This window comes from Galleria mellonella, unplaced genomic scaffold (genome assembly GCF_026898425.1).
Source record: "Galleria mellonella isolate WM207_F2 unplaced genomic scaffold, CSIRO_AGI_GalMel_v1 utg159, whole genome shotgun sequence".
Taxonomy (NCBI): domain Eukaryota; kingdom Metazoa; phylum Arthropoda; class Insecta; order Lepidoptera; family Pyralidae; genus Galleria; species Galleria mellonella.
The window spans coordinates 1220563-1237435 of record NW_026442004.1 but is presented as its reverse complement, the minus strand read 5'-3'; the positions used below and the strand labels follow the sequence as shown (position 1 = coordinate 1237435).

The following is a 16873-nucleotide window of genomic DNA, read 5'->3' as shown; positions in this document are numbered from 1 at the left end:
ACTATATTTCTTTAATACATATGACTTACTGTAAGTACTTTTTATATTACTAATTTATTATTTATTCTATTAAATACGTAATTAATAAGATACTTATAAACTGAATAAAAACTAGATATTATACGGTTTCAACTTAAAACCTCTAATAAAGGTTCCCTATTATACGTTACCAGTTTAATTGCAATATATGTAATTACGTAGTAGACATAATGGAGCATACACTTATCGAAAAATGTATCTACATTTTTACAATCGATAACAGAATTTCATTCAAAAACGATATAGGGAAAGTCAGGGACATTATAACGCGATGTAATGGCGTCGAAGTGGCGGTAAAAAACGTAGTCCTAATGACATGAAACACAATTTGTAGGTAAGGCATTGATAACATCATGCCCGAAACACGGATGACAAAACACGCAACACTATAATTATGGCTCATACATGATTAATGTAACCCAACACACATAACTACATACTTACATATTTTTTTTGTTAAATTGATTACAACCAATTAGGTACCTGTTTCATTATTTTTCAATTCCACATGTAAAACATAATGAAAGTATGTACGGGGTAGTTACGTTAATCACATAAAATTATATTTTACTTTCAATATGAAATAAATAAGATATAAAAATTAAATAACTGTGTATTAAATAATAACTATTAAGAGTCACACAGTATTGTAATTATTCACTCATGTTTTAAACTTGAAGATTAGTTTCGAACTAAAATATTATTCAAACCATTTATTTGATTTACTGGTAAACCACTTAAATTTTACTTCAATTATAAATCAAACAAATAAGTAACTATTTATATTATATTTAATTAAAATTATTAATAATTTATTTATGAGTAAATTACGAATTTATCTTTGTTCTGAATTGTTCGATATTATTAAGATTGCATGTTTATAAAATTAATTTTTAACATAATTTTTAAAGTAACGAAAATATATAACAAATAAATAAGTGATATCAGTGATATGCTTTAGTATAAAAATATTAGATTTATGAAATAAAATGAAACAATAAATAATTAAGTAATGTAATTCACATATATATTCATATTTCACATTTACTTATAGAATATACATAAGTACATATGTATGTTTAAATTGAAAAATTAGGGAAAGCGAATGAAACTAAACGAAAAGCGAATAAAAAGTAAAAAAAAAACATGGCGAGCTTTCAAGCTCTGTTATTCATTAATCATTGGCGAGGTCTGGGTGGGCGTGTAGATGTACACAACTTATGTACTTATATACAAACACACTTAATGATCGTATAGATTTGTCTATATAATATAATAGTTTTAGAGTTTAATAAAAAATAATGTGTACAAAGTGAAAATAATTAGTCATTCAATGATAGTAAATCTTATTCGAAATCAAGTGATAGTGATTATATCAAAGATATATTTTTTCCTAATGAACACGGGATTAAATATGAAAACAATATTATTCTTTAATGTATATTCTTCGTTTTTCTTCGTATTTCTTAAGAGGTCTATAACATATAATGAGTAAATTATATTAACGATTTTATTTTTTAAAGATACATACGTAAATCTTTCATTTTTATAGTTTTTAGTACATATAGTTTGGTTAGGCCATATACAGCGTTTTCTAAAATATTTTATGAAACTTCATTAGTTACTTAATTTTTTAAATAATGGTATTTTAAGTATATTTCATTCAGATGTTTCTTTGTGCATATATATCATAGAAAAGAGAATATACACAAAATATACAATGGCACCAAAAGTTAATTCGGACAGTTAATAAATATGAGCCCTTTGCAATGATGTCGAGAGCCTGGTAAGCATTAAAGTTATTCACATAGGAATTATAACATTCAAATCTGGCCGGATCTCGGAAAGAATTTATATCGTGAATACAGGGCCATCAGTCAGCTTTGTGTTGACGCTGATTCCCGTCGTGTTTCGCATCTGAAATGGAATGTTATTCACCGAAAATTTCGCTTTGGTGTACGCTAAAAATTACGCGAACCCAACCCGGGATTGAACGAAATTCCGCCCGCAAAAAAGGTGTCAAATGAAATATTCAAATATATTTTAATATAATTCATGCGGCGGGCGTTTCATTTCTCTCCCCCGTAATGGAATGCTAAATTTTCGGGCGAACAAAAAATATATATTAATGCGCGTACCTAATAGCTTATACAAACTCGTTTGTTGGGTATTGTTGCGCACAATGGGTGCCATAACTCCGCGTCGCAGGCACGGACGGTGACGTCTTTGTTAGGCCGGCTAGCTTTGTTCCCAGCCCGGCTCTGCCTGTCGACACTGCGTCCTACCCCGTCCTATCTATCCCGACATGCTGATAAACAATTCCCTGAGTAAACTTACTGACACCTATACATCTTGTTTATTGTCTCCCAATTCGCAAATCAATTTAGCATTACAACTTATTAGTATTGTTCTTTGCCTTTGAATAGTACTTCAAATTTACGTTTACATCTCATGAAAGTCATATTCATCTATTACTACGATGTTATATAAAAAATAATTGTAATACTTTAGAAGCTTGAAAAAGTAGAATGTTATCGATCGTAGCTTTTAGAAAAATTAATATCTACCCTCCCTTATACATAGACGGCTAATTACCAGTTTTGTTCGGCCCATTACTATAATTTGCAGCAGGAAAAGCACGAATGAATATTTGAGAAGGCGATAGAAACTGAGTAATTGCGTTGGATCACGAAGTGAAAAGTTATGAAAGGTGCCGGGCCGGGTGATTTTTCAACGCCAACCGTGAACGCGAAAATCTTAATGAAAAAGAAAATATTCAATCATGATGCGCCGATATTAAAATTTCTCGTTTGCATACAAGATTATTATTGTTTACGTGAAAGGTTCGAGAGAAATTGAAGGAAAATAAGTAGCGATCCGCAGGCGCCTAAAAATTCATTTCAACATAAGAAATAGAGCGCGGAACGCATTAGGGCTTCAAGATGAGCTTCGCCGCGGGACAGCGTGCCCCAGGGGGCTCCCCTGCCTCCAAAAGCCGGGAGGGGCGGTCTCCGCTCCAGAGAATATTTGACACGGGTCTGGCAGATAGACAGGCCGGTCATGTGTGATCCCCGCGCAGGAAACGGGGGATTTTTTCCGCTTCTCTATCGACGTGGCTACTCTCTACACGCATAAGTAGATATAAAGATACATTTATGATTTATGTGCCACCGTCAGCCTCGCACATGTGCACGCATCGTGCGATGCGACGCTTTTTGTACACAACAAATGATATGAGAGGGTTTTAATACGATATTAATGAGACTCGGATGATGATGGAATTTAATATCTATTATTACCTCTAGTAATTTGCGTAAAAAGTAACAATTACTCTATACTAATATTAGAGCAATATCATTATTGGATCCTTTTATCGGATTAGCCATTAAAATTTACTAACGTGCGCATCCATTTCAATTTCGAATGGGTGTAATATGAAAATGGAATTTTAATACCACATAATAAGTTCGGCTCCATCGGCTTAGCGCTGGTCAAAGTTTGATTGGCGTTCTATCCGGACGTTTAATTAATGTGGGGCAAGCTAACCTAACCTCGAGCGAGAGCGAGATGGATGAACCAAGTTAGACAGAGATGGATGATATCTGAGAATGTTGCCAGTTGATTGGATAGATCTTACTTTTTAAGAAAAATTACGTACTTTGGGAGAAATTATAAGTACAAACTTAGAGAAACTTGGTGACGTAACAAGTTTAAGTTAGATATAATTATTTTTTACATAAACTACTGTAATATTCAGTTTAACATTTGTAAGTTAAATATCATATACAACATGAATTTTTAGGTGTTCAAGTAACAAATTGAAGATGTACAATTATTTATTTAAAAAGCATATTATTAAAGGAATAAATTTTTGAACCATCTTAAAAAAAGAAGTGAAAAGAAATGTAACTATATTTGATTTACTTTTAACTATGTTTAAAAAGATTAATCTCAATTAGACATTAACCCCCATATTCATAAAAATGTTAAACCCCTCATAAACCTATTTAAACCGGTGAAGTCTTTTGCACTAATTTCTCAATTTCAAAGACAATAACAAAACACCATAATAGATAAAATAGGTTTGTAGGAAATTTTAGTTTTTATGAATAAGGAAGTATTTTTAATACTCATACATATCTTTTGTATATTATGAAGTGAATTTGATGATTGAGTTTAGTGAAATGAATTTATTTTATTTGAATACATTATGACTTTCCATAATATTTTACTAAAACTTACACTAAAGTGGTGCCCGCTGGTGTCAATAATTTCTAGGCCAGAATACGAAGGCCTCTGGCGTATTAATATTATTAAAAAACACTTGTGTTCTTTTAGATTATTGATCCCATAATATTTTTGCATAAAAAGTGAAATAATTTTTTTATGCAATTTAGAATGGTAATAAATTGTTACTATATATGTATAACAAATATTTTGTGTAAGAAATATTAAACTGTTGAAGTACTGAACTATTAATTCTGTTGAAGATGATGAAAAATGATGAGATTTCGATTATGAAGAACATAGATATATTAAGGTATGGAATAAAATTATATTAGTTGGAACTTCCAGCATTTTTTAAGTTCCAGTTATGACAATTTTGATGTTTCTAAATTAATAATTAATAAAAAGAATACTACTTTCCTATATAAAAGGTAAATCAAAAATATCGGGTAACCCCATAACCACACTCAAAACATTTCATGTAGCTGATAGATGTGTGAGTGGCATGCTATCTGTGAAGAGATCGCTATAGCTGTGTGTGTGACTCAGCCCCAGACACATATTAATGGGATTGGTGTGTTTCGTTGTGGGTGTATGTAATTATAAGATGGTAATGGTTTTTTAATAAGCTCCTAACTTTTTGTACCTTGACTTTTTTTGCTTAACAATCTGTTTCGGCTTTTCTGACAGGAACTATCTTATATAGCTATCTATTTTTTATGGGAAAATTAGATGAGTACGATATTTTTCGGAATCACAAATTTAATTAAATATAAAAGACTATGCTATTTTTTATAGACGGTAAATGCGTTTTTTTTAACTAGTAAGAACTTTGACTATTTCATTCATAGTACACATACAATATATTATATATTTGTTTACGTAATCATATTATAGTAAATCAAAAACAAACAATAAAAACATCAATTACAAATTACAACTGTCATATAAAAACAATTGTAATCTGTGCTATTGTTAATCATTTCATTGTACTGAACATTGGATAATTTGAATATAGATATATTTAGAGAGATTTTATTTTATACCTTAAATATACACTTAATTTTCACGCCATCTATCGGCTAAGCATAAAACTTACAATGTTTATGGCGAATAAACTATATGGTACTTCAACCTATAGCCAATCTCTGTTAAACTGTCTCTATCTTTACTAATATTATAAATGTTAAAATCAGTTTGTTTTTTTATTTGTCTGTTACTTTTATGCACCATAACAGCTGAATAAATAGTAATGAAATTTGGCAAACATATAATGTAATATTTGGCATGAAGAAGAACAGACCACTTTTTATTCCATCACATAGAAGACTTCATTAGTAACTAAATGTATATATGTATATATTTAACTATACACATAATATATTTCAACAACAAATCAAAACTATTAGTTATTATTTTAGTTAAATCTATCTACAATTTAAACCAAACCTACGCCTTATTAAAAAAAACAACAAACGTGTAAAACTCTCAGTAAAACATTGAAATGGCTTATTTAAACGACTTAAAAATTAAGAAGTTTGTATAAAATGGACATTAAATTTTAAACTTCAGTGTCAGTTAAATTCTGGGACAATTTTCTTTAATAGTTTTACTAATTAGAAAACTAACTCCTGATGTCATCAGGTTATATGCGATATGTGTTGAAGTATTATAATTTGTGCTACAATAATTCTAATCAGAGTCGCCGTGTGGCCACGGTGTAGAATGGACCACCTCTTGCTTTCTCGTAAGTGTCGTAAGAGGCAACTAAGGGAACTTAATCGAGGGATGAACAGCAGCGTTGTCAACCCGTCTGCCAAACGTGGCAACTATTGATAAAACTCCCCAATAAGGGACGGTCTATGTTCAGCAGTGGACATTTAACGGCTGCATTGATGATGATGATACATTCTAATTAGGTACTTATCCGTGAGTAACAGTTACTATTTAGACATTGTCATTCGTCCTTCTATACATTCATAATTATAACGAATTGTATAAATATATCCTTATTGTTTCAAACACAAACATGGCAGAATGATATCGGAACAAAGTTTAAAAATAATATGAACCAAAAAACCGCCATACGTCAACGTCATCGGGCCGGGGTTCACCGGAAGTAAACCCAACACAGAATTGGAAATATATTTTTATACGTCACCACACCCCTCGGTAAAAAAAAAATCTATGCAAATAATAGCACATGTAAATACAAAGGGAAGGAAAGCGTTTTTTGATTAAACAAAAATATATGGAACGTAATCTCTATCTACAGTTATTGTGTTTTGTAACTCGAGGGGTGATGTAATAGGTCTAACAAAAACTACGAGTATTTGATAGTCTATTATTATTTGATATTGTAATAGTTAATTTGATTTTTTGATAAAAGAAAATAATGTATGTAAATTGATTTTACATTTAGTGTACTAGTTTCTCTCTATTGAAGTGTCTCATATTGGATTGTCAAAATATAATAAAAGTATTAAAGTGAAATGGTTTCTTTTTATATCTCACCTTAACCGTCTTCTATAAATATGAATAATAATACCACAAATGCAATAACTTATAATACAATACAATACTTACATATTAGTTAGAACTGAGCGATTACCACGGTAAATCATGGTATAATTTCGTATATAAAATTCATACAAATTATTTATAATTATATTCAGAAAATAAATAATATACTAATAAATTTTATGCGAATCGAGATTTATATAGCGTTCAAATAAAGCACGAATTGATAACATTTGGAAATCGGGCAACTCATATTCACTTTTATGATAATTATTATAAACAAAAATTTTTATAGATTATTGGTGGAGATCTCTCAATTTATATGAAAAATATGTCACTACTAAACTGCTTAGATGTATTGGAAGCATAACACTATAGCCTCAAGAATGGCGACGTATGAGGTGTACCACGGACGTCATAGTTCAATCTACGAGTATGTTATCCATAGTGCTTGTCATGTCTAAAGCCGACGGTTACCTCTTTCAAATAGGTAGACTATTAATTATTTTGCCATTCTAAGCATAATAAAAAAATTACAGAAGCCACTAGTGCGCACGAAATTAAATAAATAATTTACCATTACCTATATTCAAAATAAACCTATACTAGTAACTCAGTAGAAACGTAAAAAAATAATAACGATAATTACAATTCGGTATTTATAATAATAGATTTTGGATAAAATGACGCATCACTGAGGTAGGCATGCTATAGAAGAAAAAAGAAAATCAACGCACTGAAATGGATCACCACCCCAATCTAGAGATGCATTTATCGTCTTTGTGCGGTGCGACAATCCACAATCGATCAACTAGTGAACGAGTCCCGACAATAGAACTTATCGACTGTATTAGAGTGGAAATCACTAGGTTTTATCGAGAGAGGTGAAAAAATCGACTAATACATCGTTGTACGGAAGCGTTGATTCTTGTTAGTGGGGCGCACCTAGTGCATCTCTATTTATTATGAACTACTCGTACCTGTGACTGCGAATTTTTTCGCGTGACTGAAATAAAAATATATCCTATATCCTTTATCCTATATCCTTCTCCAACTCAAACACTATGTGCGTGCGAAAATGCACAAGAATTGGTTGAGACTTTAAAATGTCAAGAGGTAACGAACAAACTCACTTTCATATTAATAAAATACATATTGTAATATTGTAAGGACAGTTTACTCCTTCTTCAACCTTGTAAATTAAAACAAAACGCATCAAGTTAATTTAGGATGTGATCTATCTTTGTACCAAAATACATTAAAATCTATTCAATCATTACATAACAGAGAAACAATCTTCTAAACATCTTTTCAAATATTCACATTATTACTCCTGCATAATATTAGTAAAATAAAAGTAATATATAGATACTAATAAAAATTACGAGATAAAACAGTTTTAGCTGATTTGATATAAAACTTCAAAATTTCTAAACGAGAAATATTGAATTTAATTATGAATTGTTTACAGTTAAGCTTTTATGTGTTTATATCTTGTAATTATCTTCAAATAGTTATAATTACCTACCATTAACAATCTATGAATTAGAAAGTCATAACTTAAAATGTAAATTGATATGCACTAGTAATCCACATATATTTTCCATTATAATTCTGACTCCACTCAAAGATATATTTATTAAATTTGGACGAATTCTTGTACAGAAAAACAACAAACTGTCTATAATCAATGCAATTTTAGAGGTAGTGACGAAATTTGAGTCGTGTATTGACATTTTTTTAACAAAACAATATTTTGTAAAATTCTATAAAGTATGATATACAAACTACCGTCTAAATCTTTTTTTTTTATAAATTGTATAAATGGCAATAAATTTTGAATAATCCATGGCAGGTATATCCATACAACAGGGCATTCATTTGCAATTGTATACCACGTTAATACATAGCGATTTGAGCTTTCAGCAGCAGCAAAGAGAATCAGAAGCAGGAGAACAAAACAAATACGCGTATTCAATCATCGGGCCTTCACAAAGGCCGCGGGGCTGATATCTGAACAATGAAATGTAACAAGTCGTCTATCCGGCATTGTACGAGAGGGCGCGGACCCCGGCGGGCAGGGGAGGGGGAGGATTTCCATTATATTTCCATTTCCACCTCGATTGTCGACTTATCGCGGCCTACCTCTTAGACTAGGTAAGTCTATCTTTCTATGCCGTTAGTCAGGAGGCTATGCGTCAAATTGTCCCGAAATAAAGGTTTTGTGTAAATCATTGCCAAATCTAGCTAGTGAAATGTAAGGTAACTGTGAACGTATAACCTGTAATACATCAATTAGATACAGTATCGAGGTATGTGACTGAATAATTAGCTGTAAATCTACTAACGTACATATATATATATATTAACATATTAAGAAGAAGAAGAAGCGAAAGAGGTTTGTTTGAATCGAAGCATTTGGCGTTCCATTGTTTCTGCCTACCCTAATGGGAGACAGGCGTGACAGATATGTATGTATGTATGTATGTATTATTCTCATACTCGTATCGGCCGTCTACTATCCACTGCTGAACACAGGCCTCCCCAAAAAAAGGTTTTACCTGCAGTTGCCACGCTTGGCAGGCGCTTTGGTAACTGCGGTTACGCTTTAGTGATATTCTAAGAAGAATGCTGTTACTCATCTCTCGACCATTAAGTTTCCTTAATCGCTGCTAACGACATCCATGGGCAAGGAAGGGGTGGCCTTATACATTTCACAATTAAGGTTTTGCGTTACACATGTTTATTATACGATTATTTAGGTTTTTCACACAATAATAAAATATATATAGATATAGGTTTTATAAATGTTAAAAGTTGTCGCATTAGGCAAGACCTGTAATGACATCTTTGTAATGAGTAGGTAACTAAATACATAAAGCCATGAACCACACCATGAACCTCGCATAACGCCCATGTCACCTCATACATTACTGAGGCTGAGAATTATGATGTTTTTCATCCATATTCAGTAATTTAATCATCACATCAAAATGTAAAACTGGAAAAGATTTTTTTTATACAATTTAGAATGGCAAACACGCTGACGGCCCACCTGATGTAGTAACCGTCGCCTATAGACATGAGCAGTACCATGGACATAACAGAGTATACTGTTTTGCCCATGATACCCCCCATGCGTTGCCATTCCTGAGGACTCAGATGTTATTCCTCTGTATCCAGTAAATTCATGCCATATCTCACCCTTCAAACCAAAACACAGCTATGCAAACACAACTGCTTCACGGTTGAAACACGAATGGGACAGAGGTACCCAAGCAATCGACTTTTGTAAAAAGTCTCCCTCTGGTAAAAGAATCTAAAGTAGTGACAGATAGGTAGCTATTATTTATTTATTTATTTATTTATTTAAATAGTGTGTATATTTGTACATTAGGCGGCTTTGGCATTTGTATGGGTTCCATAGACTACAGTAACCGTTTACCATCAGATGGACTGTATGCTTGTTTGGCTACCTTAAAGGTATAAAGAAAAGTTAACACCGGATTGTATTCTCTACCAATCGACGTAAAAGTAATTTTCAAGGCCTTTTGATTCAGGGTAGTAATATTAATATTAACTAGTTTATAATATTAGGCGAAATATTTATAACCTGCTTGGGATTTTGATAAATTAGATATTGAATATAATAATTCTAATGTAAAATTAATTATTACGAAATTGAATATTGAAGAACTACCTAAATTTAGTGGCGATTAAGTTAACTTTAATTAGCCTGAGCTAGAGGATCACCACTTAACCAATTTTTTAGACGTAGCCATATGTCGCCTTTCACGACTTTTTGGGGATGAAAAAGCGGTGAATGATGTAATGATTCAGCTTCGTCACGACATAGATAAAAATATAGGAGCATACCATATACATGTACCATATACTTTTACACTCACGGGCGGTCGTAAAGTATATCTTATGATTTCCATAACTTTGTTTATTTTACCCTGATAGGCCGGCAGCTTGCTAGCCACACCCAGTTTTATAAAAAAAAAATTTGTTATATTAGTTTAATATTTATACTTAACTAATACAAATATCCACATTATATTTACGCATCAATATTTAAAAAATTCTATGTTCATTTGTTTAAAATAATTATTGCGATAAACGGATTAGTGAGTGATTACTTACATGTAGGATACAGTTTCTCAATGATTAATGATTCGTCTGTTCGAACGCAGCGTTCTATTTTCAAACAAAACAGCAGCCGCGCTCCCATTGGTCGGTCGGGTTTTTTCAAAATGGCAGCCAAATTTCGTCTATAATTAATGATGGTGCGTCTCATGTAGATAACATGAGATTTTCAAGAGTTTAAGTGCGAGTATTTGCTACTGAAAGTTTTAAGTGGCCTGTATTCTTCATACACTAACTAGGTGTAGGTAGAGTTCGGTTTTTTCACGACTTTTTGTTTCAGATACTCAAAAGCCTCTGCTGTTTTACATCGTTCATAAGTATTTAGTTGATAACCGACCATGCACTTAGGTAGTGATTTTAACTATTATACATTACTATTAAGATTGACAATATAAGATTGAGTATATATCACAGAAGAAGGATAATTTTGACAACATAAAAAAAACTTATCAAAACCTGTCGATTTAAAGAAACACCGAAATCGGTTCATAGTTTGCAAAATACAACGTAACAAAACACGAAAAATAATGTAATTATTTTCAGAATAACCGTAATTAAAAGTAAGATTACATCTTTGCTTTGTCGTATGGTCCCGGTATAGAATGGATCACCCCTTCCTTTCCTGTGGGTATAATAAGAGGAGACTCACCAGAGGGAGACTTTGTACAAAAGTCGTTTGCTTGGGTACCTCTGTCCCATTCGAGTTTCAACCGTAAAGCAGTTGCGTTTACATGACTGTGTTTCGGTTTGAAGAGTGGGATATGGCGTGAATTTACAGGGTACAGAGGAATAACACCTGAGTCCTCAGGAATGGCAACGCATGGGGGGTATCATGGGCGAAACAGTATACACTGTTACGTCCATGGCACTGCTTATGTCTATAGGCGACGGTTACCACTTTCCATCAGGTGGGCCGTCAGCTTGTTTGCCATTCTAAGTAGGAAATAATTAGGCACTGAGGAATTCGATGATAATGCTATTAGTTCTATAAGACAGTTAAAAATTTTCATCAGAGAATTTAAGTATAAAATACAGTATTGTGTTAGGTATACCTGTTAGTTCTATAGTACCTATAGTATAAACCCGGTTCAGGTTTGGAAAAGATCAAGCTGGTGATATATCACGGGCTGTCTAGGACTAACGATTTATTGTTATCTATTTAATCAAATTAATTTTATTATTTGAAATGCGAATTGACGATGGAGATAAAGGATAGATAAAGTAAAAAAAATTATGGCAAGTTGATCGCTGAAGAATCGCTTTGGCCGAAATACGAGGAAGCCTATGTTCAGAAATCATCGATAGTTAATTTGAAGTAATGACGATAATGAATCAGTTTAAACTTGTGACGATTCATAATAAATATATGCATATGTTCTAAATACCGTTTACAATATCTTTGCTATTATATGAGTGAGGTACTTATTACATTTACATGTATTGTAGTATATATCGTATATCACAATATATAAACATAAGCACTAAGCAGAATATTTGAATCAAAATCTACTCTCTAATCTACAAGAATTATTACTTTCCGATAAAAACCGATACCTGTTATCTGGTATTATTGGAAGCATTTGAGAACTCTAGAATATAAAGCAGAGGCATAAGGATCTGACTTTGATTACTAAATTACTACGTTCACATATGACAGCAGTTGTCAATATCATATAATTTGGAACTAATACAGTAGTGGTAATTTTTCTTTTTATATTTATTTAGATATTAAATTAACCAGACCACAAGATAATATGCTGATATGTAATGAAATCAAAAATTGATTGTTAGATTGAAAGTTTCATTTGGTTACTAAATTCACTTACTACTTTACTCACTTTAGGGAATGTTTCTGTAATGATTTCAACAATACTTGGTTAGTTTTTCATTAATTTCTGTTATAACAGACTATAATTATTACTGAGCTAAAAGTTAGTTTATATTAACCGAATTCGTTCCTCATTACTACCCGAACATAAATCATTCGAATCCAACTATACGTATCGAAGTTCCGAATTAATTAACAGTTTCGGCCAACTCTAGCGTCTGGCCGGTCTGAGAGCTAAGTCAAAATTGGCACATCTTATCTGGCATCGGGCCGGCATCGGCAGATAAGGGTTATGACATGGGTTCATCGAGTCGCCAACTTATACGTAGTTGGACGTAGATTGGTTGAGCGACCTACGCGAATGTTGTACTGGTTACATAAAAAATATGCATCCTAATGTAGTATTTTATAAAATCCATTGTGTTCCAAGAAAAAATACTTCAATTGTGGCAAGTCCAGTTATTTTGATTTCAAAACTAAACTACTAAACCGATATTGATAAAATTTCTATAAAAGTAATCTATAAGTATATATTTTTAAATAAAAACACTGACGGAGTTTTGAGGTAACAAACACAAAAGAATACAGTTTAATTAAGAACCTTCTTCTTTCTGAAGTCATTTGAAAATTAAATAAGTATGCTCATAAATTAAATAAGTACTAACATGGGTAGTTAGAAGTGTTGCGTTTTAGTAGATTTAACACTTCCCCATCACATTGATTAGTATACTTAAAAGTAACGTTATATCCTTATTTTTTTGGTTCCAGAAGGTTTTGAAACAATCGACTTTTTTCTTTATGAAATTTTGAATTTGAAAAAACATGACAAACTGCATAAATTGTTAATTTTAGTTATTTGAGGTTTGAGAATGTTTTATTTGAGGGTTTTATAAATAATAATATAATAAGTGTTGTAAATTTCACCTTCGTCCAAGTAACGATTTTATCTAAGATAAAATAACCAAAGCTATGTTTATTCTTAGTTCCTGGTTATAATATAACTAATAAAACAGATAAGATCACTTTTAAAAAATATGCATTAATAAATAGTAAAAATTTTATACAAAAATATATTCTGACAAACAAAATAGAGTCAGATTTACCATATTTATGTGCTTTTTCTACTATCGCTACCAATTTCCATGTCAGTAGAGTTTCCGTTATCTGTGACAGTAGTTAATGAATAAATGCCCTCGTCCATCTCAGCGTTTGAGAATTCAATTTCATTTCTTTGAATTAAAGATACCGACTTGGAAATGAAATATTTAAGTCAATTTATATAGCCACTGATTATATGCATAATATATTTATAAACATGATTTAGCGCCATTCATAATTGTAGTATTTATATACGTGAATAAAAAGGATTTATAACAAAACATTTACATGTGACCACCAAATTACCATAATATGAATTTTTATAAGTGAATCATTTTCAGAATAATATATTATTCAGTTTTAGGGTATCATTATTATAATTTAAAAAGCTATCAAAACCAAACAAGATGTAATCGCGATGTATTGTGTTTTTATTTTTATAACTTACCGATAAATGTGTGATAAAATATGTATGTAAAATTATTAACACATACCTACCCATCTTTAGATTAAAACTCTACTTATTAAAACATCACTTAATAGCATATTTTTTTAAACATTTTCTATTGGCATCACTATCGACTGTCAAGAATATAATACAAGGCACCGGACTAAACCTTGCAAACTCACACGCAAAACTAAAGTATAAGTTTGAAATTCCTAAAGCTTGAATGATCTCAATTACAATAGAATCCTTAAATCAGGCACCTCGACCATAAATTAATTCTCAGACAAATTCAAAAACAGTAGGAGACGGTAGCACAACTTGTGCCGGCTTTGTTCCCATCGGTGTCAGCAAAACAGAAGGTGAGCGCTTTTGTGTTAGAAGTTGTAAATTTTATGAAAAGTGAAATTCCTTTTGAATGCCTGTTCGACCCATAAATAATCCCGGAACAGAAGGAAGGGTATTGTTTCTGGCACTTATTGTTTCATCAATGCGTACGTGAAGCGAAAGTGTTTTTGCTATGTCCTAATACGTTTTTGCTACCAGTACTTTTGTTATATTGTGCAAAATTAATTGTATGACGACACCTGAGTTTGGTGTCGCATTTGAGCAGCTGTCTATTTATCTCCTGACATTAGGAGCAATTTCTCTGAAGAAAATATATTAAACATTTAGTTTAATATATAATGTAGCCGATGGTTAATACTGTGCGTGTTGATTGCATTAATAACTACACAGTGTATACTTATAATTACTGATATTCATAAAAAAGCTTTGGAACCTTTTCATCGTATTAAGAAGATAATAATTATCTGTACAGAAAATTTGTATTTAATATATACTCCAATCAAATAAAAACCAAATTATAACAAATGAGCCGAGAAATGAGAAATCTGATACTTTAGACATGAACATATCAATCGAATACACTCACTTTGGTGCAAATAGTACCTGTAAAAATTTGCCATGTTGTAGATTAAGCTATCTTGTCTCTGAATCCAGTAACTTCAACGTCATATCTTACCTTACTCTTACCCTTGAAACAACAACAAGGTAATTTAGATAATTTGACATAGTCTCCTTGTAATAAAAACTTACTACATACATTTTTAAATTATTCAATTTTTCTTTTTATGAATTTACTTCTACAGTATTACTAAATGAAATTCAATATAAATATATGCTTACCAAATTGACTCCGCATCCAGGGGTATAAAGGACTCGGCAGCGACGCGTTAGTGTTCGGCGGGGGCTGTTGTGGAGGGGGTTGCTGTGCATGTATCGATTGCTGGTGCATCGGTGGCATTTGCGTCTGATGCTGCATGTCATCCACTGGGTACATAAGGTGCTGTTGGTGTGGGGGTACCCCATGCTGCACCATGTGCTGTTGGGGGTGCATATGGTGCGGCATTTGCTGCGCTTGCTCCAGTGGCGGACTGCCAGGCACTCCACCTGCTGTCGCCGCCGCCGCTTGAAGCTTACACGACGTGTAGACTGCAGGCGTCGGTGGTTGGTGTCCATTCGGGCCATACCCGTCTGATTTTGGACCCATATGGCCCATTTGAGTCGGGCTATCTGGCCGGTACCCATTTTGTTCCATTTGCTGGTAATATCCCAACCGGTCATACGGCGGAAACCTAGGGTATGGCATACCCGGCGCTGGTTGCGCGGGATAATGATGCTGCGCCGGCCTCATTTGCTGTTCGCAGCCCTCCATATCATGCCCTTGCTGTGGCACTGCGCCGTAGTGCGCGTGCGCCTGCTGGTGCTCATGACCACCTCCGTTCCTCATGTCTGGCATGTACGCGGAAGAGAAATATGTCATGCTGTCGCAGTTGTTGGCGCTCATCGCGGGCCCACAGCCCGCGCGGCTCGCGTCCGTATCTTCCGTTGCAGATTCTCGGCCTCAAGGGCCGACACTAACACCGTTATGTCACTACACAAACACTTCGGATTCCATTCACTACACGGCAGCGAACGATGTGTACACTGGGGGTTCACGATGTGCCAACGGACGGTGTCTCCTCATCAGTTCCTCGACGTATCTGAAAAGAGAGTTTGATGCACTTAGTCGATCTATAATTAAATTATTTTTCAATAGTCAGGTATTGAGAGGCAAAGATCGACCGTATGTTTGTTTTGGCGGGCCTCGTATAGTTGCGCCAGCATCATTACGCGCGGCTGCCGACCTGACGGTCGACACAGACTGACACGTGTCCTAAAGCTGGGACACACACGTAGATAAAACCTCATATGTTCCAAGTAAAACGCCTATTAGCGACAACCTGTCCGCGATATGGGCCCCCATTTACCGCAGATAACTAAGCGGCACATTCTTAAATGTGTATTCGAGATCCGTCTTTGTCTGACTGAAGGAAGCAGGTCCTCAAAAATGAGACAGGGAGATGAAATAGTGTCACGTTTTGTCTCGACATGTGGCTGACCCGCCGTCATACCCTCGACATTTCCCAGCACTTGATGGAGCATGAGTGACAACCGTACCGCTGCCCAACGACATAACTTTGTGCGGACGTTAATTTGTGTATGTGGAGAGACAAGTGCTAGAG

At 33.4% G+C, this 16873-nt stretch overlaps 1 protein-coding gene across 5 annotated transcripts in view; it reads right to left on the bottom strand.

Moving 5' to 3' along the window:
• Positions 1-16873, bottom strand: part of LOC113518751 (homeotic protein antennapedia-like) — a 247630-nt gene that overhangs the window by 8068 nt on the left and 222689 nt on the right. For all 5 annotated transcript variants that reach the window (XM_052892570.1, XM_026903723.3, XM_052892569.1 and 2 more), the window contains one exon: positions 15495-16351. In XM_052892570.1, coding sequence (XP_052748530.1) covers positions 15495-16155 — 661 coding nt within the window. In that variant the 5' untranslated portion in view covers positions 16156-16351. The remainder of the gene's footprint in view (positions 1-15494; positions 16352-16873) is intronic.